This window comes from Peromyscus leucopus, chromosome 3 (assembly GCF_004664715.2).
Source record: "Peromyscus leucopus breed LL Stock chromosome 3, UCI_PerLeu_2.1, whole genome shotgun sequence".
Lineage (NCBI taxonomy): Eukaryota > Metazoa > Chordata > Mammalia > Rodentia > Cricetidae > Peromyscus > Peromyscus leucopus.
In genome coordinates this window covers 45979522-46003755 of record NC_051065.1, presented here as the reverse complement: position 1 = coordinate 46003755, position 24234 = coordinate 45979522, and the positions used below count along the sequence as shown (strand labels likewise).

The 24234-nt window shown below is 40.1% G+C and overlaps 1 protein-coding gene and 1 non-coding gene across 2 annotated transcripts; one reads left to right on the top strand and one right to left on the bottom strand.

The window, feature by feature from the left end:
* Positions 1-2327: 2327 nt before the first annotated feature.
* Positions 2328-23551, bottom strand: LOC114698003 (trypsin-like). Its single transcript, XM_037204293.1, has 8 exons — positions 23536-23551; positions 20602-20706; positions 18162-18289; positions 6214-6302; positions 5106-5264; positions 3508-3761; positions 2798-2934; positions 2328-2529 (listed from the first exon to the last, which is right to left on the bottom strand). The coding sequence occupies exons 1-8, from the start codon at positions 23549-23551 to the stop codon at positions 2380-2382; spliced, it is 1038 nt and encodes a 345-aa protein (XP_037060188.1). The 3' UTR covers positions 2328-2379.
* On the top strand, positions 18129-18292 carry LOC114698023. Its single transcript, XR_003735291.1, has one exon. It is a non-coding gene; the product is annotated as a U1 spliceosomal RNA (small nuclear RNA).
* Positions 23552-24234: the final 683 nt, after the last annotated feature.

The window sequence follows — 24234 nt, the reverse complement described above, 5'->3', positions numbered from 1 at the left end:
TGACCCTGAAACTTCCTTTCTACAGGCTAGATATCATAATGCTGCTAGGTACCATTTACACTGTCAGAGCAGGAAAGTATTCATTAGAATTACCCAGCTTGAATGTTGTGATGTACAATAATGATTGCCCTGGAAATACATGACCATTAGGGCAATAGTGGTACAAACATCATGGAAGTAACCAACCACTTTGTGAGTGGATTTAAGCCCCACTCCACACGTTGAAATTCATAACTGGCATCACTGTTAGGACCAAGAACCTATGGCCAGAAGTATCATGGCCCTTTGGGCTGAAGGTGCTACTATTACTTTGCTAAATAAACATAGAACTAAACTAGCTATTAATGACTTATTATTAGACTTGTAGAACAGGGAATCTTTGAACCATCATCCAAATAGATTGTTTGCAATAGATTGTGATATAAAGGTACTCACAGCAAGTCAAGATGCCAAAAATAACAGACTTCTGAGTATATAGTCCTAAGTAGTTTATCTATATCATACAACTTCCTCCCAAGGATGAGGGACAATTGCAAAAGAGGGTGTGGAAAGAGTATAAGAGCCAGAGGTTGTAGATGATGATAAGGCAAGAGTGTCTTATGGATACAACAGGGTAACTGCATGTATGAACTCATAGTGGTTATGACAGCATACACAAGAGCTGTGAATACTTAAGTCAGACCAAATCTCAGCAGGGAGCTGGTAGGTAGGCATGAAGTTATTAGCCCTAGCTAAGGAGTTGTTGACAATGGATGGCTGTTGGAAGAGATAAAGTAAGTTATTTTTTTTTCCTGAGTGTGAAAGCCATGCTCCAGGGGAGAACCACACACCCAAGCATATAGGGATGACACAAATAGGATTGAAATATCGAAAAAGAAAAAGAAAAAGACACATGCTGGATAGGTAGGAAAGAGGGGGGGATCTGGAAGGAATTGAGAAAATCAATATATTCAAAATATAATGTATGAAATTCTTAAAAAACTAAATTTTTGAAATGAGAGAATAAGCCTGAAAGTAAGGCAGTAAACAGCATTTCTTCATGGTTTATGCTTTTAACTCTAGCTTGAGTCCTTGCCATGACATCTCTCAATGATGCACTGTAATGTCAAATGTAAGTCACTAAGTTACTGTTGGTCAGAGAGTTTGATTGTAGCCATAGAAAGAAAACCAGGAGAAAGGCAAAATAGAGCCCCATATTCCCTGAGAAGAAACTTCAATAGTGTCTTGAACATTGAGAGAAATCAGGAAAGTGTTAAATCAGAAAGAATGCAATGAGCAAGAGCTCTCTATAAGTAGACAGAATTCATGGAAGGCTGTGAGTAGGGAATAATTTCAGGAAGTGCAGGGTGTTTTTTGGTGAGGGTGGGCATGAAAGATGTCAAAAGTCAAGTAGGATGGGCTGTTCCTCATCTGAGACCACCCAGTAGGAGGAGAAAGGGGGCCAGTAGTGGGCATGGAAATGGATAAGCAATTCTGAGAATAACCAGTTCTATCACCTTCCGGGTATGGGATAGGGTGCTCGAACAATCTTCTCTGAATTATTGCATTCTAGCTGTGGCATTGGAATACCAATACAGAAGGGAACCTGAAGTAAATGTGAACATGTCTATGGAAATTCTCAAGACAGTACATGCACATTAGTATTATTGTGTGGGATAAACAGGAGGCAGATTGCTAAGAGATGTGAGAGGTTTAGATCCAGAACCTCTTATTTCTTCTATAGAAGCATAAGTGACAATTAGGGACGCCCACTCTTAGGATGGAGTAGAACTGCATTGGTATGAACACTTTCAGGTAGAGAGCCTGCTCTGTTGGTGCAACCTATGGTCTAAGCATTCAGTAGCCTGAAGCAAGAAAATAACAAGTTCAAGGCCTGCTAGGATTACAGAGCAAGACTTTGCATCAAAGTTCCCAAAATGAATATGAGGGAGGGAAGTCAGAAGTCAAGATATTTAATCATTGCTAAGGTTTACATTGGGTACAAAGAGTTTCTGCCATAGTCAAAGAAATCAGGAGTCTTGTCTACCACAACAATGTATGCATACTTTACAACTTCAAATCTCCCTGATGTACTAAGGAAGAAAAATCTTTAGCTCTGCTATTCAGACATGACTTTTCTTGAAAAAGTACAATGAAATAAACTCCCTATTATGGTTCCACCGAAATTATTGTTGTGTTTCAGATTTTGCTGATGATTGTTTCATGAGGCCCATGTTGAGTCCAGGATAAATTTCAATGGGGAATGTCTGCCTGATCTCAAAACCCTCAGATAAGAGCTTGCCTCCCAGAGCTAAGGGACTAGAAAGGTCAGACAGAGGAACAGGTAGTGATGAAAAATGCACTTTATTGACACAGGGACTAAGGAGGGATTGGGGATCTCTAGTTGGCAGCAATTGTGCTCTGGATCCAGTTCACATAGTTGCAGACCTTGGTGTACACACCAGGGAGGTTCTTCTGGGCACAGCCATAGCCCCAGGAGACAATGCCCTGAAGTTGTCCTTTGCAGACCACAGGGCCACCAGAGTCACCCTGGAATGGAGAAATACAGTGTTTAAAAAAGTGGCATGAAGAAAAGGGGTCACATCTGCTCTTACATTAAGACCTATTCCAGTCAGCTTCTGACTGCATTTGTTTTTCATTGAAACACATCCTCTAATCTTACTAATGAGATGAAAGGACATCCAGGGTAGAGATCACTTCTGCCATCTCACTGGATGAATCTCTAGTCTCACAATACTGAATAGTCAAATCCCCCTCCTGGAGAAGAGGGGTTTCATATGGAAAGGGAGCTACTCACCTGGCAGGAATCCTTGCCTCCCTCAAGGAAGCCAGCACAGACCATGTTGTTGGTGATTTGTCCAGGGTAGGAGGCTTCACAGGCAGCCTGAGACAGCAGAGGGGCATCCAGGCACTGGAGCAGGTCTGGGTTATTCACTTTGAGAAAAGGTAGTGATCAAAGAAGAAATATGTATTAGAGCACCCAGTGATTCAATAATTTTTTAAAGATTTTATTTTTTTATTATGTATACAGCATATATGACAGCAGGCCAGAAGAGGACACTAGATCTCATTACAGATGGTTGTGAGCCACCATGTGGTTGGTGGGAATTGAACTCAGGACCTCTGGAAGAGCAGTCAGTGCTCTTAACCTCTGAGCCATCTCTCCAGGCCCGAGGATTAATAATTTATCCCTGAACAACATGGCTAACCACCAGAGAAATCATTAAGAGTATAAATTCCAACAAAGAATTATAGCTTTCTAAAACTTTAAAGTGACCATTTTTGATCCTGTTTTCAGTATAATAACACAGTGTATATTTGTTCTCTTTAGGTTATAGGAAGAGAACCTCTTGGTATGTTGTAGCCCTTTTTACCATGTATACTCTTCTTATAGTTGGTACTTCAAACATAATTGGAAGGTGAAAGCTAATAAGTTCAAATCCAGAGACATGTCTGGTTTTGGAAACATGGGGAGGAAAGGATGGAGTAGGTAAATGTCATACTTACCACCTGAGCTAAGGGTGTTGCCCCAGCCAGAGATGAGGCACTGAGTGCCAGCAGGTGCACAGGAGGTGGGCAGAGCTACAGCTGCCACTCTGGCATTGAGGGTCACAGGGGAAGCTAGCTTGATCAGCATGATGTCATTGTCCAGGGTCCTCGAATTGAAGTTGGGGTGCCTGATGCTTTTGGAAGCAGTGACAAACTGCTCATTGCCCTCAACGACATTGATGTTGTGCTCTCCCAGTCTCACTTGGATGCGGCTTTTGGAAAGAAAAGACATGGTTCAGAGTTTCAACACATTAACCAAAACACACTACAGATTCCAAAACTTCATGTTCAGGAATAGCTCAAAGGAGAAGCTCTTTAATGATGGACAATTTCTGGTTAGGCACCCTGGCCGTTTAACCTACAGAGGTTGTTGGTATATAGGGTATAAAATAAAGAAGTTCAGTTTGGGCTGTTTTTTAACCTGTCATACTACAGACTCTGATACATCCAGGAATATGGATCCAATATGGATCCAAATATGGATTTGATGTACACCTCACCCTTTGAGTCTTTGTTTACTATAGTAGAAACTATGACAAATACTTCTTGCTTTGTTAAAAACTATTACTATGTAGAACCTAATCCCATGGAGACCGAAGAGTTGTGCAAGGACCCACACTGTAGATGTAACCAACCGTCTTATTAAATAAGAAACACAGAAACAGTGAAAAAGAGAAAGCCAAGAGGTCAGAGCTCAGAGCTAAAATCTCACCCTTACTCCTCTGTGTCCCAGCTTCTCGAAAGAGAGCTATTTCCTGTGTGTAAATCGTTTTTTCCAGTCATTCTGCCTTCTCATTGGTTGTAAATCCAAACACGTGACTGCCTCGTCACTGTCTGAATGTATAGCCCCCTAGGTCTTAAAGGCATATGTCTCCAATGCTGGCTGTATCCCTGAACCCACAGAGATCTATGGGATTAAAGGCGTGTGCCACCACCGCCACACTCTGTCTATGGCTCTAATAGCTCTGACCCCCAGGCAACTTTATTTATTAACATACAATCAAAATCACATTTCAGTACAATTAGAATACCACCACACCCACACCAGTGTGACAAAAGACCCTGAGAGAAGTTTACATTCTTGCTTCCAACTCCAGAAATACTGAGCCAGAATCTAACCCTGGGTTTTGTGTTTTAAGAAACCTTGTCATCTTTATGATACATATTCAGGACTGAGAACACACAGTAGAGACTGCATTGATTAACCAATATTTAATTTGATTTCTGAAAACTTGGTATTCACTGTTCTTTTTAGCTAGTGGTCCTTATACAAAGTTCTTGTCTGACTTTCTCATTGGTGTCTATGATAACAAGATGAATTCTTCAGGGTTTAATGGCCCATAATCCTTGCTATATTATGTGTTTGTTTGGGGAAGTGAGAAGATTTCTATTCTGTATCAAAATTCACTCTTGCTCATGATACTTAGCTGTTGCCAGCAATTCTTTTCTTCATGGCTTTCCCTAGTTACCTTACAGTAACTTCACCACTTGCCCAAGTACTATGTTCTAATCATGTACCAGCCCATGAGTTCTGCATCTAGAAGCCCATCCCTTACCTCTTGTAGCAGTGAGCAGCAGACACCACCCATTGGCTATTGATGAGGGAACCTCCACAAAAGTGGTACCCAGAGTTCAGAGACACCTGGTAGGGCACAGAACTCTCCCGGCAAGTGTATCCACCGACGATCTTGTCATCATCGTCAACAGGAAAGCAACTTGAATGGAGAATGAAAATGAGAATAAACCAATTTTAGGGTGCTAGAAGGTGAGGCCATTGGCTCTATGGCAGCTTAAACCCTTTAGATTTCTTAGTGAGTATGAGTGTAGGAAAACTGGGATCATGCTGTGCACACTAGGCAACAATGGATTATAGGGCTTCCCAGTATTGGGCTCTGCAGGACAGATAAGTACTTCCTACAGGGCCCAGATCTCTTCTGATCATCAAGGTTGGGACAGTCAAGAACTACCTAAGAACAGACTTAGTGAATCCAATTTGAAGCTAGGTTTACCCATGGCCTGCTTTATTTTTACATCTGTTACTTGTTTATGCCACCTGAATGTTAACTTTTTGGACTGTCAGGATGATTTGACCTAGGCCAGCTTCCCACAGAAATCAACTCTGTAGACTGAGGCCAGAATAGAAAGAAATTCCCAGTCAACTCAGACATAACAAAGGGAGGGGTCAGCAACTGGCCAATGTAACAGCACTTGTTACCTTTCAATGCATGACTGGTAAGATTAAGTTCATTGTAGAACTTTGAAATCCCAGTAAACAGACAAGACACAGGACACGTAAGGTAATAACTCTAATGGTCATATTTTGGGCAAAACAAAAGTTTTCTTGCTTTCAGTAACACTTTTCCTAGAAACTATCTATGGTGGAATTACCACACTGTCATGGGGTCAAGTAGTGGCCATGCTTGCCCATTTCATGGAACCTCTACCAGGCCTACCTTTCAACATTCCTTGTTTTTGGTACCAATTACAAAGTAAAAGAGAACAGATTAAAAGAGAAGTGAGAAAGGTGAAGAATGGGCCCAGGAAAATCGGGAGAAGATTGGTGAGGCTGGTGAGACTATCAGAAGATAGAAAGACAGCATTTGGACAGTTCATATAATCCAGTTAATGGGATGGAAAGAGCTTCGAGAAAGGCATGCGACTCACCAGCAGCTCCCACAAGGACCAGGATCAGGAGAGCACTCATGGTGGCAGAAGGTAGTGAGCAGGGGAAGAGAGCCTGAATTTATAGCTCCCTAGGAGAGGAAGGCATAGAGTGGAGGGGTCATTGTCCTCCTGCACAAACATAACTGCACATTTCTCTTTCCCAGAGTCTTGCATCAGCTTCTCTCTTTGGCACCCTTGTCACTAGGAAACTTACAGGTGACAAGGAAACTTTTTTTTCTCAGGCCAGAGAGTGGGAACCAATAATGCTTGAGATGTCACTGGCATAGATCAATCAGAGGAAGTCAAGCCCCTGTCCATACAGTGAGATTCCTAATGCTAGGAGATGAGTTAGGAAGAAATAAGCATTCTAGGATCCTTAGAAATCCTCTGACTTTGTGGATGTTAATTGAAGAAACTTTAAGGATAGTCTGGTTCTCGTAGCTAGTGGGGCTGTTTGGAAACCACCTAATAGCACATCACTATTGTCCCAGCCTTTTTCCTGACAAGCCAAATAATCTACTGAGTAGGAAGATGAAATTAAAGGGCTCTGAGGTCTGTAAATAGAACGGGAATGATGAAAAAGCAGGAGATGAGGAGTTCCTAACAAGTTTGGGCTTTCCATTGTCTCTTTTCTAACCAGACTCATGGGTTGCAGGTATCTTGAAGAGGATGGATAAAACTTACATATGATCTTATTTGATACATTACAGGAGTGAAATACTCCAAAACTGAGGTCTTTTTTTTTTCTTATAGTTTGTTAACATCATGTGTCCTTTTTAAGAGTCATCAAGGCTCCAGAAAACTGCGTTAATTATAAATACCCTATATTCTAGGAAGATGCCTCCTGACCTAAGAGTATACATGATGTTTCAGATGTAGTAGAAAACGTTTGGACAGAGTCTGGGCTCTGATCAGAGAATCAGCTGTGTATAGATACGGGGGGGATTTTTGAAGGTTCTCTTTCCCTCTTAGTCTCTTGACCACCATGTCGAGTGGGGAAAGAGGCAGAAGGGGTGACAGAAATTTGTACATGGTCCATGAACAGGAAGAGAGAGGCCTCTGGAAGACTAATTTTGGTGAATCAGCTCAACTTTCTTCCAGAGTATAAGGAATATATAGGACTGGGGAGCCTGGGGACACACCTTAATTTGCATTAAGTGGCACACTCCTATCACAAGGCTTAGTATGTGGCAGTAGGGTCCTATATCAGAGCTCCTCAGCACAAGTCTTCACAGCAGGGATTTGTGCCAAGGGTCAAGCAAAAGATGAATCAGGCATCTAGTTAAGTGGCAGGCATTTGGCTTAAAGGCAGCTTTCAGATAAGGTCAGTCCTTGAGGCCCAGAGACATTCTCCAGATCAGGACAGGTAGAGAACAGGAAACTATTGCCAAGCTTAAAGAAAGCATGCTAGGCTTATGGCAGACAGCTACCTCTAACAGTCAGAAATGTATTCCAATAGGGATTCTGTAATTTTCTATTTTGTATGTAGCTAGACCCATTCCTCAATTTACTGAGGTAGAACCTGGCCAGAGGAGCTTATAGCCTGATGATGTGTCAATCTGAATCTAATTATATAGTCAGTTGCAGGAGCCTTGCTACCAATTGCTTATCTTTCATTTTCTCCACTCCAACCATAGGCCTAGAGAGATATATGTTGGAGTTGAGATTATATATCAGTTTTCTGAAACATATTGACTATTCTAGAGATGCTAAATAAAGGTAGAAAAACTTGGCTTTAATGTGGCAATTGTGTTGGAGATGATAACATGACTGGAGATTGGAAAATGTAGAATGAGCTACCGGAAAGGCCAACATTGGTTTCATAGGCTATGCTGTGGCTCCAATCCCAGTATTGTTAGACCAGCTTTACAACAAAGCCCTCTACTCAGTGCTCTCATTTCTGCATCCTACATCTCATCTAAAGGCTTTTGAGCTCAAGCCTAAGTAGAAAATCTGTCCTACTGAACAATGTCTGACAGATTTTAGAAATTCTCATGTTAACTTTTCACAAATGTTTTAGTATGAGATATTCAGAAAGGATGGATTCACAAAGATTTATCTTTACCCAAGAAATTAATCTAAAACCAGCATGCTTCCCAAAGTTTCTAGAAAACCTGTAATTTGTCAGAGTGTAAGATTTGCTGCACATGACTGTCAAATACAAAGTCCTGATGGAACAAATTACTCAACTCATCCACCTTCCTCTTGTAAGCACCTAGCATAACATGAACAGAGAATTTGCATTCCACTCAGTATTTTGCCTCAGACTTTTACCTTGCAATATAATCCCATCGGTTGCCTGCCAAACACATTTGCACACAACTCTGTGTTCACAGCTAGATCATAGTATTGAAGGATTTCACTATGTGTGGTGAATTTTCACTATGTGTGTGGAATTTTCCACAATGTAGTTAGCGTGTAGTTGCAGGGGTTTGTTTGCAGGACTCCTGCTGTAGAGGTCAATTATTTGCTTTAGTGTCTGCCCATTTCCTTGTACCCTGACATGTGGCCCATGGTGAAGAAGTTAGCAACATAAATGAAATGAATTTGGCTAAACAGAGTTTTGGATTGATCCTTGACACTGTGTATAAAAGGAACCATCTGAGGATGTAAGCATTTCTGTAGCTCAAACTTGAAGATCAGCATTCACTTGATACACTGTCACAGAGTGGAGTCTTTCTGTTGTCTCCTTAGTGTGAAAGGCAGATGTTTTCAGCTTGTACACCATTGTTTTCATTTTCAGGTCTTCTCCAAATTCCTTAGCTCCTTCTTGAGCCACAGTTCCATACACTATTCTATAACCCACTTGTTACACTTCCTTTCAGATCTCAGCACCTTAACTCCATCATTTTTTTCTTCTCCAACAGAATTTTGCTTTATCTAAAGAAATTTATTTCCTGAATATGTTGGCCTACATGCTAATTTTGGATAGTAAAGAGTACTTTATGTTACAACACACACACACACACACACACACACACACACACACACACATATACACACACTCAAATTCTGAAGTTTTAGACAGAGGCTTAGAGTCCTAGGTTAGTCATGGGTGATCAGGTTATTGGAGTAGATAGTCCTCTATCTGCACTATCTCTCACCAGTCATTTGAGTTATAAATCACATGAAAGCTTCATGCCCAGGAAAATGTCATTTGTACATTGTATTCATTCTTATGTTTCATTCACTGTAGTAAAGTAAATGGAGAAGTCTCTAGTGATTGCGGATTTAAAGTATTAAGGATAGACTGAGGTTTCAGATAGGACAGTGTATTAGAATTTTTCCCCATGACACACATACATAAGAAGAGTCAGGTTAATAAAGAAGAGCCTGTGTGAAAATATCAGTGTCCCATCTCTGAGAACGTACAGCCAGACTCCATCTTGAGGAGGTGCCTACTGACTGAGAGTGAGTGATTTTAAGGATTTGAAAACAAAGAGAAGTATCATAAGTCAGCGAGCCTGGGGACACTTTGCTGCATGTTTGGCATAAAAGAGAGCCTTGGGAGTCATCATACAGGAGGTCAGGGTCTGGTGTCTATGGTGAACACCTTAAGCAGTAGGAAACTAGGCCTTTGGAAAGTGATTCAGTTTGAGGCCTTGAACTGTGATGAAGAGCAAATCTTTGGCCTACATAATATTGCCGTCACTGAGAACTCTAGAAAACAGGTAGTCCCCTGCCTCTGTTGCTGCATCTCTGCTGTGTATAGCTTTCTGTTGCTGCATCTCTGCTGTGTATAGTTTTCTGTCATGCAAGACTGAGAGTTGTGAGCCCAACCCTTGTGAACCCCCAATTACTCAATCTCCTCAACTCCATAAAATGATTTGCTGCTGGCAAGAATCTGGAAGCATTAAAAATAGCCAGAAGGGCACCCAGATCCCCCTGTTCTGCCCCTCCAGTGCAGATGTGAATGCCTATCTCCTGTATTCCCAAATACACTCAGGATGCACTGCTCAGCTTAGATGCTTGTGTCTTCGGAACAAAAACCAGAGAGCCTCTGAAGAAAGTGAGAACCCTTCCAGCTCACAAGGTGCAAAACTCACTGAGGTTAGGGCAGGCTCCAGGCATTCAAACTAAGGAAGCTTCTAAAGTGACACTAACACTGACACTGGCAGCACCCATTTGACCTGACAGCCATCATGCCACAAGGGGAGTGGGATGTCACCAATGGGGTGACAACAGAGATGAAGTGCAATAGACGCCAGGCAAGACTTGTAACAATCTCCTTCAAATAAGTTACAGTGACTAGAGGACTCAGTGAGGTCCTACCTACTTCATATCTTAACTTACTTTTTTCTCTATTACTTTTTCTTTATTATTTCTTATTCTCAATTTTTTTATTTAAAAGTATTTTATACTTGGGAGTTGTTATTCTTATATTCATCTGACTTCATGTACATATTTTTTTCTTATTTTATATCTGCATTTAAATCTCTTGCTCTTTTATTCTCATTTCCTCCTTCTCTTGCCTTTATTCCTTATGAATTGCATTTTAAATATGTATTTATTCTTTTAGAATTTCATACATGCCTATAATGTATTTTGATCATTTCTATCCCTGATAATAGTACATTATGTTTCCTAAATTTAATTTTATGATTTTTAGCGGTATATTATTTGAATGTAACTATCCTTCTATTATGGATGAACAAAAAACATTAATGATTTATTGAAAATGGTCCTATAGACCATACATATTTTAATTTTACTATTCATTATTCTGGCATGCATAGCACTAAAATTACTACCCAACCACAATGTATGTATTAATTTTAAAAGTATTGCCCATTGATTGGAAGGAACTTTTGTTGTTTTTTGTTTGTTTTTCAAGACAGGGTTTCTCTGTGTAACAGTCCCGGCTGTCCTGGAACTCACTTTGTAGACCAGGCTAGCTTTGAACTCTCCTGCCTCTGCCTCCCTAGTGCTGGGATTAAAGCGTGCACCATCACTGCCTGGCTGATTGGAAGTATCTTTTATAAAAGCAAAATGCATATAATTAAATTGAGAAGAAGAAAAGTTGAACATTTCTTTTTTTTTTTTTTTTTTTTTTTTTTTTTGGTTTTTCAAGACAGGGTTTCTCTGTGTAGCTTTGTGCCTTTCCTGGAACTCACTTGGTAGCCCAGGCTGGCCTTGAACTCACAAAGATCCGCCTGCCTCTGCCTCCCAAGTGCTGGGATTAAAGGCGTGCCACACCACCGATATCAGACCATAGCCATAAAAGGAAGGCACTTAAAATTCAGGTTATGGCCGAAAATATACAAAATCAATTGCAATCACTCATAAGGAGCACTATAGAGACAATTTTAAGCATCAGATATATGAGGAATTTAAAAACTTATTTTTGATGTTTTAATATTACAGTAGCTTATCAAACATTCTGAAGTATAAATAACAATAAAAATCCACAGATTATTCAGGATTCCTAAGGAAAAATAAACACTTTGTCTGTAACTGTCAGTGTCCTAGACAATGATGGGAGAGTTAGGATAAGGGGACACTTACAGGACTTCAAAGTATGAGAAACATGGTTAAGGAGATGTTCTTCTCTCATTGCAAAAGAAATGTGTTCAAGCTCCAGAAAAGTCATTTTTGCAGAAACAGACTTCTTAAAATCCTGTCTTCTCTCTTAGCTCTTTGGACCTCTAACCTGTGTTCTCTGGTCCATTCATCCTACCTCCTGGATAAGTGGCTTCTGTGTGGTCTTATCTCTTCACATTCCAGGGCTCTTTTCTTTGGTCCACAAATATAACTAGACATGACTTAGAAAAAGCAAGATGCATTTATGTAAAATTATCATGATGCTTCTTGGGAGTCTCTCAGTAAAGATTATTTCTATCCCATTACTGTACTTAGTAGGAAAGAAATGATACTTTCTAAAGTCTAGAAGATTGCCTCTCTGAATGTTCCCTGACATTTACATAGAGATGTTTTCAATTTTCAGGTGCACTTGCAACTATTGGCCATTTTTTTTTAAATTTTTGAATATGTGTTTATTTATTTTATTTATTATATAAACAGTTTTCTGCCTGCACGTATGCTTGCAAACCAGAAGAGGGCGCCAGATCTCATTAGAGAGGGTTTGTGAGCCACCATGTGGTTGCTGGAAACTGAACTCAGGACCTCTGGAAGAGCAACCAGTGCTCTTAACCTCTGAGCCATCTCTCCACCCCCACTATTGGCAGTTCCTAGCTACAGTGATGCTATCAGACTTTAAGATGAGGATCACAATATTTTGAGCTGATGAACTTCTAAAATGACCACTAACTAACTCAGAGGGAAGGATACACATTTCCTCAAGAAAGGAGAGAGTTAAAATCAAGAAAGCAATGCAATGAAAGTTACTTTGCAGAAGCTAGTAAAATGTTGATTACTGTTTTTCTTAAAGAAGGAATCTCAAAATTACTAGTGCTACATGGAAGCTTCCATGAGGCATTCTATGGCAGAAATATAGAAATTTTAACAGTGTATTCAGTATCCTGTAGGAAGTACCTTTGCCCTGAAGGATTAGGCTTCTGAAATCCTGTAACAGTACATCCCTAAGCAAATGCAGGTTCTAAGCAAGTTTCTCTGGAAAGAAAAACCCATGATAACACCTTTGAATGACAACATATAAATGCCCCATAGACATTAATTTTCATTTTATAACTTTTTATTAAATTTTTTACCCATATTTTGAGAATTTCATATACAAGAACTATATTAACATAATTCCCCATCTCTCTCATCCTCCTGTCTCATCTCCTCTCCACTTCTCATTTTATTACCTCTTAATTTTTAATTATTATTTTCACAACAACTATATATGCACACACATAAGAATTTATAAATAAAACCTGATGATTTATTTAGTGGTACTCATATGTATATGCATTTAGGTTTGACTGCTTGTGAATGAATAATATATCAAGGGGCTTGTCCCTGGGGAAGACTGATTCTCTATTTCTCAGCAGCCATTAATTAACTGTAGATTTTCATCTATGGGTGGGGCCAAGTATATTCATTTACTCTACCCTTAGAAACATATACAGAATTTTTAATTACAGCATTTCCTGGCTTCTGGGATGGCCATGACATCTTCCCAATAACCTTTCAGCACTGGTAGATCACAGAATGAAACACACCTTGGTGAGCCACTGAGACTTCTGGGGAACAGATACAAAGTGTGGGACAGATCTTGAGTTGTTCAGTTGGTTTATTGTAATTTATATCTTAACTGATTTTGATTTTGTTGTTTTTTTTTTTTGTTTGTTTGTTTCCATAGCTAGTTTTCTCCTCTCCAAGCAGTGCTGGGGTTTGAACTATCAAGAGAAAGCTGTTCACTCAGAAGACACCAGTAAACCACCAGAAGAGATATCCATAACAATAGCTGCAGAAATCTCACCACATGAACAAGAAATATGAATAGGCAAGTCAATATGAATATGTCAGAAATCCATCACTCTTAAATACATAATAGCCTGCAAATATGCTAACGTAATGGAATATTGGGCAAAGAATTTAGAAGTCTAGTTTAAAAAACAATCAACGGCCTTAAGGAGGGTTAACCTAGAGCACTGGATGAAAGAAAGATAATTGGAGACTTGTTAAAGAAACTCAGCAAAGAGACAGAGGTTATGAAATGAAAATTCAATATTAGAAGGAAAAAATAATAAATCAAATAATAACAATGGAAAACATTACTAATAGAGTAGACCAGCTGAATAAAAGACACTAAATGTTGAAGACATAGTTGGGAATTTGAGGACAGATTTACTCTCTGTGGTACCTTTCTATCATGTCTCACCTTCAGAGGGCAGCTGCATTCTTGCTGACTTTTTATCCCCTAAAGAAGATGCTGAAAGTTAGGTGCTTCCAATAAACCATTATTAAATCTTCCTTTGAATTCACCTCATCTTTTGGCTTATTAAAAGTTTGTTTATTGTTATATAATGCAGTGTGTTTTATTATAAAATTTTAATGCATGTATTTTTTGTCTACTCTGTTCATATTGCTCCTCATTACCCTCTTTGGTCTCTCACCTCCCAGCTTTTCTGCTTTCACCCTGGAAGAGTCTTGATTCTTTTCGCATATCTATGTTCATCATATGAGCTACACATGGGATAATTGTCTGAGTTCTGCTTGTTTCTTACTCTTTGGTTTTACAGAAATCCTTTTTAGGAGGATTTTATTCCATGTGAATTTTAATAGATTTCTTTTCTATTATATACTAGTCAGTGTCCTACCTTCAGGGCTTGAAATATACCATTCTGTACCCACTTCCCCATATGGAGTTCAACTCAGAAGTCTGATGTGATTCTGATGGGTTCATGTTTGTATGTTTGCTTTTTTTATTGTCAGTTTTAATATTATTTCCTGACATCTTAATTATCAGATGTCATGGAGACGTTTTTATTCTGGTTGTGACTGGATAATATATCAAGGGGCTTGTCCCTGGGGAAGACTGATTCTCTATTTCTCAGCAGCCATTAATTAACTGTAGATTTTCATCAATGGGTGGGGCCAAGTATATTCATTTACTTTATTCCTAGAAACATATACAGGATTTTTAATTACAGCATTTCCTGGTTTCTGGGATGCCATGATATCTTCCCAATAACCTTTCAGCACTGGTAGACCACAGAATGAAAGACACCTTGGTGAGCCACTGAGACTATTCAGGATTCAGAGTATTCAGGATTCTTGAATGTCCAAGTCTTTCCATGGATTTGAGATATTTTCTGCTGTAATTTTATCAAACTTGTTTTCTGTGATGAGATTTATTTTTCTTCTTCCTCTAGATTATTGATTTTCAGGATTGGACTCAATCATAATTTCAGAGTACTTGAAATATATACTCTTACCTGCTTTTCAGTGTTTGGCTAAATGTAGTATTCCCTCAGCCTTGTCTTCTATCCCTGGTATTATTTTTCTGTTCAGTCTAGTCTACCTGGGATGCTTTCCATCATACTTTTTGTTTTAGCCTTTGAATTTTTCATTTTTAACAGTTACATTTTTAGTGTTTTCACTTTATTTTGTTTTGAGTCAATATCTCAATACCTTAACTAAAATTCTCAGCAATGTGGCATGCATGTGCTTTTTTTCCCTTTCTGAAATAGTTTATTTTCTTTTTAGAAATAGAATTTTATTTTTATGTTTTTGACATTTTAACTTCTTCACTATCATTGGATTCAGTATTTAAGGAGCTATTTTCTTTCAGGGGAGGTAGGCTTCCTTGCTTTTCCATCACAGGTGCACATTGGTTGGGATGATTATTTCTTCCAGCTTTACATGTGTCTTCCTTGTGAGTAGTCTTCTCTTAAAGGCTCAGTCCACAGGACCCTTCAGAGGAAAGAAACCAATGTAACAACAGTACTTCATTGGTTACTTCTCTTACTGCTGTGATAAAATAAATACCCTGAAAATTGAATTTAATCAATAAAACATTTATTTTTGGTCATCATTTGATATTGTAGTCCATTATTGCAGGGAAGTTATGACAGAAGGAGTGTGAGGTAACTCACCATATCTCAGTGCTACAGGAGGAAAGAGATTGTAGAAATTGAGGGCTCTTTTTGGCATGAGCTTCAGATTTCTTACACTCCATGGTAGAAAACTACATCAAAGAAACATCTTTGTACCTCATGCTGACTTGTGGCTTATGGTCTATTTTGGTCGGTCTCTACTTATCCAAAGGTGATAGGATTAATCCTTACTACAAATAGCAGTGCCATAAATCAAGGTGCCCTTCATAGTCTAATGCCTGGCTACTTCAGTTCAGTGTGTCCACGTTTGTGTGTCCCATTGTCCACAACTGCCTCTTGTAAACATCTTTCTCAGAGATGCTCTCATAGAGTATCTCAGATCCAATTGCTTCTGGTTGTTCCTATTTTTTATGACTGCAGAGTAGCATGGTATCAATCAATCAGCAACCATCCTAAGATACTATCTTGTTAGAGCCCTCCATGATACGAAGAGTGACAATTATATTCATTCTTCATGTTGACCTGTCACACAGAAGGGATCACTGTCACACCAACAATTTTCATCTGTGTGTAAGGGTTTTGATAACCATGTGCATGCTCTTTGTTTAAACTTGTATCTCTCTCTATCATAGTGCTTGACTTACTTTCTGTTTTTTTTTTTTTGAGGTTTTGATTCTCATATGTGATTCTTGCCTGAAGATACATGTTAATTGCTCCATTTCACAGCCTTTCTATATCTCCATACTTTTCAGCTGTCCAATCACCTCTACTGTGATTTCTGTTGTTCTCCTACTCTTTTTGTGCGGTAGTATGTATCATGAGTTACCCTCAGTCTTTTCCATCCCACTACAAATGGCTTCTCATCAGCTATCTCATCCCAGAAGTTGAACATCTCTTTTCCTTAAGACCTTTTTGCCTAGACCTTCTACATATATGTAAGAGTTGTGTAGTTTGGTCTTCTTGTGGGATTCCTAACAGTGGGAGTAGGAACTGTCTCTGACTCCTTTGCTGACTTTTGGGAACCTATTCCTCTTACTTGGTTGCATTGCCCACACACAAGGGGAGGTGCTTTTTCCTACCACAACTTGAAATGTCATGTTTTGTTTATATCCATGGGAGGTCTGCCCACTTCTGAACAGAAATGGAGGAGTGGATTTTGGGTTGGCAGCAGAGGAGAGGGGAATAGGGAGGGAGGAGGGAGAAGAAACTGTGGTTTGTATGTAAAATAAATAAATACATTTAATTAAAATTGTAAAAAGAACAAATAATGGCTATGGAGCCCCCATAGGACTAAACTAGGCCCTCTGGATATGGGACACAGTTGTTACACTTGAACTGTTTGGGGCGACCCCAGGCAGGAGGATCAGGATCCATCCCCGGTGCATGGGTGGGCTTTTTGGAGCCCAGTGCCTAGGGTGTGACACCTTGCACAGCCTTGCTGCAGGGAGGAGGGGCTTAGACCTGCCTCAACAGAGTGTGCCAGGTGCTACTGACTCTCCATGGGAGACCTTGACTTGGAAAATGTGGGGAAGGGGGTGGGTTGGGGAGAAGGCTGGGGGGGTGAAAAGAGGGAAGAAGGGGGGATCTGTAGTTGGTATGTAAAATGAATAGAAAATTTCTTAATAAAAAAAAAGTTACCAAAAAAAAACAAATAACAGCCAAAAAATGATAGTTGATAACTAGATATGGAAAATATAAATGAAAACATAAATGGAGGGCACACAGAAATGTAAACATAACATAGGTAATGCTAGCCTATGTTAAAGAATGGAAAATGAAGGAGAGAACACAAGGGTCAACAAAAACTCCTTTTAAAAATAAAACACAAAATCTGCTTGCCCAATAAAGAGAGATCTAACAACATATTGTCATTGTTCATGTTCTGCCTAGGTAGCCCACTCAAGAGGACACAGGCTCATAGCTGACTTCCTGGTCTTCTGGCTTTTACTATTCCCCACTCCCATCTCCTACAGTGTTAAAAAGGCTGAAGTTTCCTTTGAGCTAGTCATGTGGTAAATGGGACTAGGCACCCCAGGGTCCGTTGATCTCTGCATTGTAGCCATTTATGTTTTTCTGTGGTGGTCTGCATTTGCTTTAAGGAGAAACTACTGTGATGGGCAGTGAGAGCTATGCATAAATCTTCACGTAAGGATAGATTTTGGAATGTAGTTAGGAGTTACGCTGATCTAGCAAGGCAACAGTAGTAGGTTTTCTTGAAAGATTCCTGATCTTACTAGCCATGGGAAGCTGGCTAGGTTTCTAGTATCAGTCATGATTTCCTTCTTGTGATTTTGAAAGCTTTAAGTCCAATTAGACCTTGGTTACCAACAAGGTATGAGATTATCTGTTGCACCTTCATAGTTACCATGGTATGCAACTAGTCAGTGTTGTGTTTATAGGTATCACAATAATGAATTTGTTCATTAAAATGTTCATTTAAAAATCACATTAATACTTACCTGGCAGGGGAGATACCATGATCACGAAGGTGGTTTTCCCAGGGCGGGGCTTATCCATTGCACTCCGGATATGCTGACCCCTGCGATTTCCCCAAATGCGGGAAACTCGACTGCATAATTTGTGGTAGTGGGGGACTGCGTTCGCGTTCTCCCCTGGTTAAAAAAAAATCACATTAAGTGTTAAATGATATTTTAAGATTTTTCACATCACCTTTCTGAATTGTATTTTACTAAAGACCAAAATCATTCTCTCTGACATTGTTTTATAATTTTTCTTTAGCATTTCATCTCTTCACATGCTACTAAACTATTATATGTAACCTATTTTGAGGTACAAGATGCTCTTGTGACCTCTCAAGGCAAGAGTTGGATAACCTCAACGGAAGCATATTCATCACTATCAAGAAGCTAATGATATCAGGCAAAGACACAGAGCTACCAGAGGCAGCCTGGGAAGGGGGAAAACTGTAAAGGAGAGGTATGTAGAAACAGCAACACATTTACTCTAAACTTAATACTCCATTCTAGTCACTCTGTAGTTCCATTTGGTTTTCGTGGCAGTCCATCCTCTATTCCCACAAATGATTTGACATCCAGGGTAAACCTCATTTCCCATGAAACCACCTAAGGAAACTTCTGACTCATACCATAGGGCATTGAAGTCACAGGAGTACTGGGGTCTGGATGTATGAAGGGAGTCAACCACCTGGCAGAAATCCTTGCCTCCCTCTGATCATGTTAAGCTACTTCAGATCATGTTATTGGTGATCTTTCCAGAATAGGAGGCTTCACAGTCAGCCTGAAGCAGCAGTAGGGTATCTAGGCTCTGAAGTATGTCTGGTTTACTGACTGTGAGGAAAAGAAAAGAATGAAAACATGTGTATGTAGGCAACAATCCAGTGTTGAAACAGCTGGCAGGCAATGGAGTGTTCCCAAAGATACTATGTTCCAGTTAGGAACTATGGCTTTTTGATCCCAGAATACTCATCGTTGATATCCCTCCTGAAAGTAACGACAGCACTTTCTGCGTGTGCCATGATTACATTCTGGGGATCAGCTTATTTGTTGTGTAGTTTTCTCTTGTACCTGCAGAACCTGTGTGTACCGGGCAGTTCAAAACATTTGCAGTTCAGAAGCCAGTGGGATGAATTTGGACATGTGCCTGGTTGTGGAGGGAATACAAAGAAAGGGAAGTGGGCCCTGATCACCACAAAGTGAGGGTGTTAACCCAGTGATGGATGAGGCACTGAGTGCCAGAAGGTGCACAAGATGTGGACGAGAGATCCTGGGGCTCCCTGGGCTTTGAGGGTCACAGAGGAATAGAGATTGATCAACATGGTGTCATTGTTCAGGGTCTGCCCATTAAAATGGGGTGGCTGATGATCTCGTTAGCAGTAACAAACTGCTCATTGTCCTCAAGGATGTTCTTTCAGTCTCACTTTGATGCAGCTATTGGGAGGATGAAGGACAGTAGAGGCTCACTCTGTGGTGCAACCAACTCCAGGTTTCTCAAGCTTCCCACTCATCTGTGGCTTTAAAGTCTGTGAGAAAGCTTGTATCATTTTCATAGGAGGAGAACTGTAGGTCTTGAACTTGTTTGGCACCTTCTTACTTTACTATTCATAGAGATATGGTATTTGGGGGATAGATACAGGTTTCTTTTCATTCTATGAAACCAAAAGACCTTCATGAATCCACTGGTGAGGACTAAAGGAGCTATGTGAAGCACATCTCATCCTCTGCATCTTTGATAACTACACAGGAACTTTTAATCATCATTTTTGTATTGTAAGAACTGTTGTGCTGTTGTGCCTCAACAACTGGGGCAAGATCTTGTGTCCAGCCACTAACAGTATGAGCTGTGATCTTGTGAGAGGTTCAATTCCTTGCTCCTAACTCCAAACCTATTGCATCACAATCTATACTGTGAGCTTATGTAACCATGTTTTACCAAGTTTTTTTTTTAAATCTTTCTCACTCATTATCAATAGTGAAATCCCATTGTGGGGACAGTGTTTATCATCCCCTTATAGAGAATAAGTGCAATAACAGAAGAAAATGAATGAAGTCTATTTCAGCCATGTTCTTGAACAATTCTGATTACACTTCCCTAAGATAAGTCCTAGGTAGCATTTGTGACAATCCTTGCCCACTTCTTCACTGGTTTCTATGAAAAAAATTCTATTTCCTTTCATGGCACATTCTTCTATATATTTTGTTTTCTGTTCAGTGTTTGAAACATACTATGGGTCTATGGTCACTCAAACCCCATGAATATCACTAGCTGCCAGCAACTTCTCTCTTACATGTCTTTCCTCTCTCCCCAATAACTTTATCACTTGCCCATACTGATGCCTGGCACAAAGATATCCTCCTCTGTGGGAACTGCAGTCAGGGAACCATCACTTAGTACTTGTAGCAGTGAGCCACAGATACCATCCACTGGTCACTGATTTGGGAGTTACCACAGAAGTGGTGACCAGAGTCCATGGACACCTGTGAGGGCACAGAATTCTCTTGATAGGTGTATCCTCCTATGATCTTGTCATCATCAATATCACGAAAAGCCACTAGAATGGAGATAAAAGGAGAAGCAAATTTATTAAGACATTGGAGGGTAGATCCCTCAGATCTACATCACCCTCCAAATATTTTAGTGTTATTTTCTGAGCAAAATGCCTATGAAATAAAAGAACACATACTTTGCAATAAGCACCACAGGATTTAAGTTTCCAGACTGGCAGAGACTATAGGACATAAGAACAATTTTGTGGAATCTAATTACATGTCAGTTTTTTAACCCATTGCTTGCTTCACTCTGAAATTCTTCAGTTGCTTATGCTACAGCAAATGGACTTTTCAGGGTATCACTTAGATATGGCTACCTAGGAAAATCCCCAGGCTACACAGACTGTGTCTGTGTTGTTCCTAACTCCTTAAATCACTGAACTGTGTACCGTGAGGCCTGAATGGAAAGGTGCTCTCCAGCAAAGTCAGGTAAAACAAATGAGGGACTACAAGCTGGCCAATATAACATTAGTTATTAACTTTGGCTGCAACCTGGTAATATTAAAGTCATCAGGGACTTTAAGACCTATTGGAGAAATTATTTTGGCCACTTCACGTAGTTAAAAGGATATTTATTTAATGGCGTAACTCACAAATTAAGTGAAAGGTAGGTCACAGGGTCTGGGTAAGGTGTATCGCAGTCCAGCGGTATTCTCCGGAGCTCTGCACAGTTCACCTTCACCATTCAGCATCCTGGCACAGAGAGAGCACACAGAGAGAGTGTTGGTCCATCCAGCTCTCGGGGTCTCCAGGCGCCTCCCCTCTCCCCGCCTCGTAGGCGTGACAGTTGCCAGAGTCTCAAGGGGGGTTGGAACTTCCAGATCCAAGCTGGAATGGCTATCCACTACAAAGACTCTGTGTACAAGGTGCAGTAATTCATCAAAATTACTAAGGCTGAGAATTTGATAAATCAGTTTTAAAGAGCCTTGGGGCACATTTCCCTTAACAGACTCTTTTGTGAGGGATTCCCAGAGCTATTTCATTAGAGGAATGTGCTTGCCAGGTCATTCTGAGGAGCCTCTCCTTGAGCTGCATTCTAGCCTTAGTGATCACAGCTATGGATCTGACACAGGATTTTGGAGATGGTGGACTCATGGAAGTGTGAGAAAAGTGAAGACTGAGAGATTACAACAGCTGGAAGTAGGGTATTAAAGGGTAAATTTAACTACTGGAGAGAAGGTAGGTGAGTTGGCTGAGGTGGAAGACAGAGTCCATGTAGTCCAGTTAATTGGAAAGACAGGGCCAGACTTAGCATGGAACTCAAAAGCAGCTCCCATAATAACCAGAATCAGGAGTGCACTAATGGTGGCTGAAAGTGATGAGCACTGAAGGCCCTACTTTATAACCCTACAGAGCAAGAAGACTGTCTATGGAAGTGGAGGTAGGGTCTCATGACTTCTGACCAAACAAATACAATAGTTTCCCCTTCCTTTGTTCTTGCATCACCTCTGCTCTTATTCTTTCTTGGCACCAGGCGACCTTCAGGTGTAAAGGAGAATCTTATTCTCCCAGAGGAGAGGACAAAACAGCTGATCCTTTAAAGGATGCTGGAATGGAGGAAACAGTGATAGTCAATCTGTCTATGTAGCGCTGCTTTACTAGACTAAATCTATGGGTGTTAGAAAAGAAAGTCTGTATAAGAGGCTCGGAAATTCTTTTTTGATGGTAGGTTGGTTTTAGTAACTTTGAAGAAGGACTGATTCTGGTAGATAGTGGGTTTCTGTGAGTCCCCCACACCCGCAGAGTCTACCGGTGTTTTCTAAATTTCTTTGATCTAACATGACGAATCTACTTCATAGGAAATGGAAATTTAAGAGCTCTATGGACCAGCACTGGAACATCACTGATGGTAAGAAAGGAGGTAGAGTTCCTAGCAAGTATAGGCTTTTACATGCTCTGCTTCCTAACCAGGCTCATGGATTTCAGACATGGTGGAAGGGAATGGGTAAGGGTTGAGTAGGAAATGTCTTACTTTGTTAGTGGAGTAAAGAGCTATGTGAGCACAGTGCTCCACTTTGATCTCAATTTCAAGATATTTGCCTCTCACACTCATGTCATATTAAGGGCACCCAGGAACACAGAGAGTATATGAACAATACTGCAGATATAGACGATGATTATTCTAAGGCTCAATAATGTTGCACTGAATATCTGTACTAAACATAGCTACCCCTATTCTAGGATAAACAGCCTATGGTAGAAGTCTACACCCATTTACAAGAAAAGAACGGTTTGGGGCCATGTTCAATATGGTTTCTGAACAAGAATGAGGTAAGTAGAAATGAGAGTTTATGGATATTTTTACTATATATGTAACAAGAGTAAAATGATGTACTCAATCAGTGGTGACTCTTTTTGTATTGAATTCAGTTTTTTTTTTCAACTTAAATCATCTCTAAGACTTGGTCTCCATTTTACTAGAGCACAAACCAGCTATAGAAGGGTAGTGCCTGACTGTGTGTCAGCTATGCCTATTTATAAGATTCAATTGGAGGGTCCTTCCTGTCTGATGCTTTTCACTTCACTGACCCCAGTTATAGGAAATATATGTTGGGGGTGAGATCACGTTTGAGTTCTCTGAAAACTGGTGATGATTCTGGAGTTACCTAGTAATGGAGGAGAAGTTTAGCTGCAATTGTGACGATTGGGTTGGGGAGGAGGGTAAACTGACTGGAGGTGGAGGAATTAGAAATCAGAAGAAACTGCAGGCAATGTCAACATGGGCTTCGTAGCATATGTTGTGGTCCTATTACTTCCAGGGCTGGATGAGATTCACATCCCTGAACGGGAACTCAGCGTTATCATTTATTTCCTCCTGGCTTCATACTTACGTGGAAGGACTGTCATATTGCCATGTCTGTCAGGTTTTCCTGACTATTCACATACTTTCACTTTCACAAACATGCTAGTACAAGGTGTTCAGAAAGAAATGATTTGGATGGATTCCTTTTCACCTGAGAAGTTATCTAAAACTGACATGCTGCCCCAAGGCCATAAGAAGATAGAGAAATTGTTAGAGCACGTGAGACCGGCTGCAGGTGGCAACCAGTGTAATCTACTGACAATCAAATCAGAGGTCCCAATGGACAAATTACACACCCATTTTCCTTCCGGCATTTGTCTTCCTAGAAGAGTCTGAACACAGAATTTTCAGTTTGCCTGATAGCGCACTGTTTCTTGCCACACTGTGTAAAGGGGGCCATCTGAGGACAGTTTCTGTATTTGGTGTTTTTTTATTTGGAGTGTGAAGTCTAGATTGCCACAAAGTTAATAGCTACTGTTATATTGGCCAGCTTCTAGTCCCTCATTTGGTCTACCTGACCACTCCTTTGCAGTGGAGTTTCTCTGGGTGGTCTGTAGAGAAGAGGTGGAAGTTTCTAGATTCCACATGGTTGTTTTCATATCTAAACCACTCTGGAATTTTCTCAGATCGCCTTAGTCATTACTTCCTTATTTCTGATGCCTTTTACTACTCTACTCCCACTTATTAATTCGAGGATGTGTTCCCCTTTAATCTCAACTATTTTCTT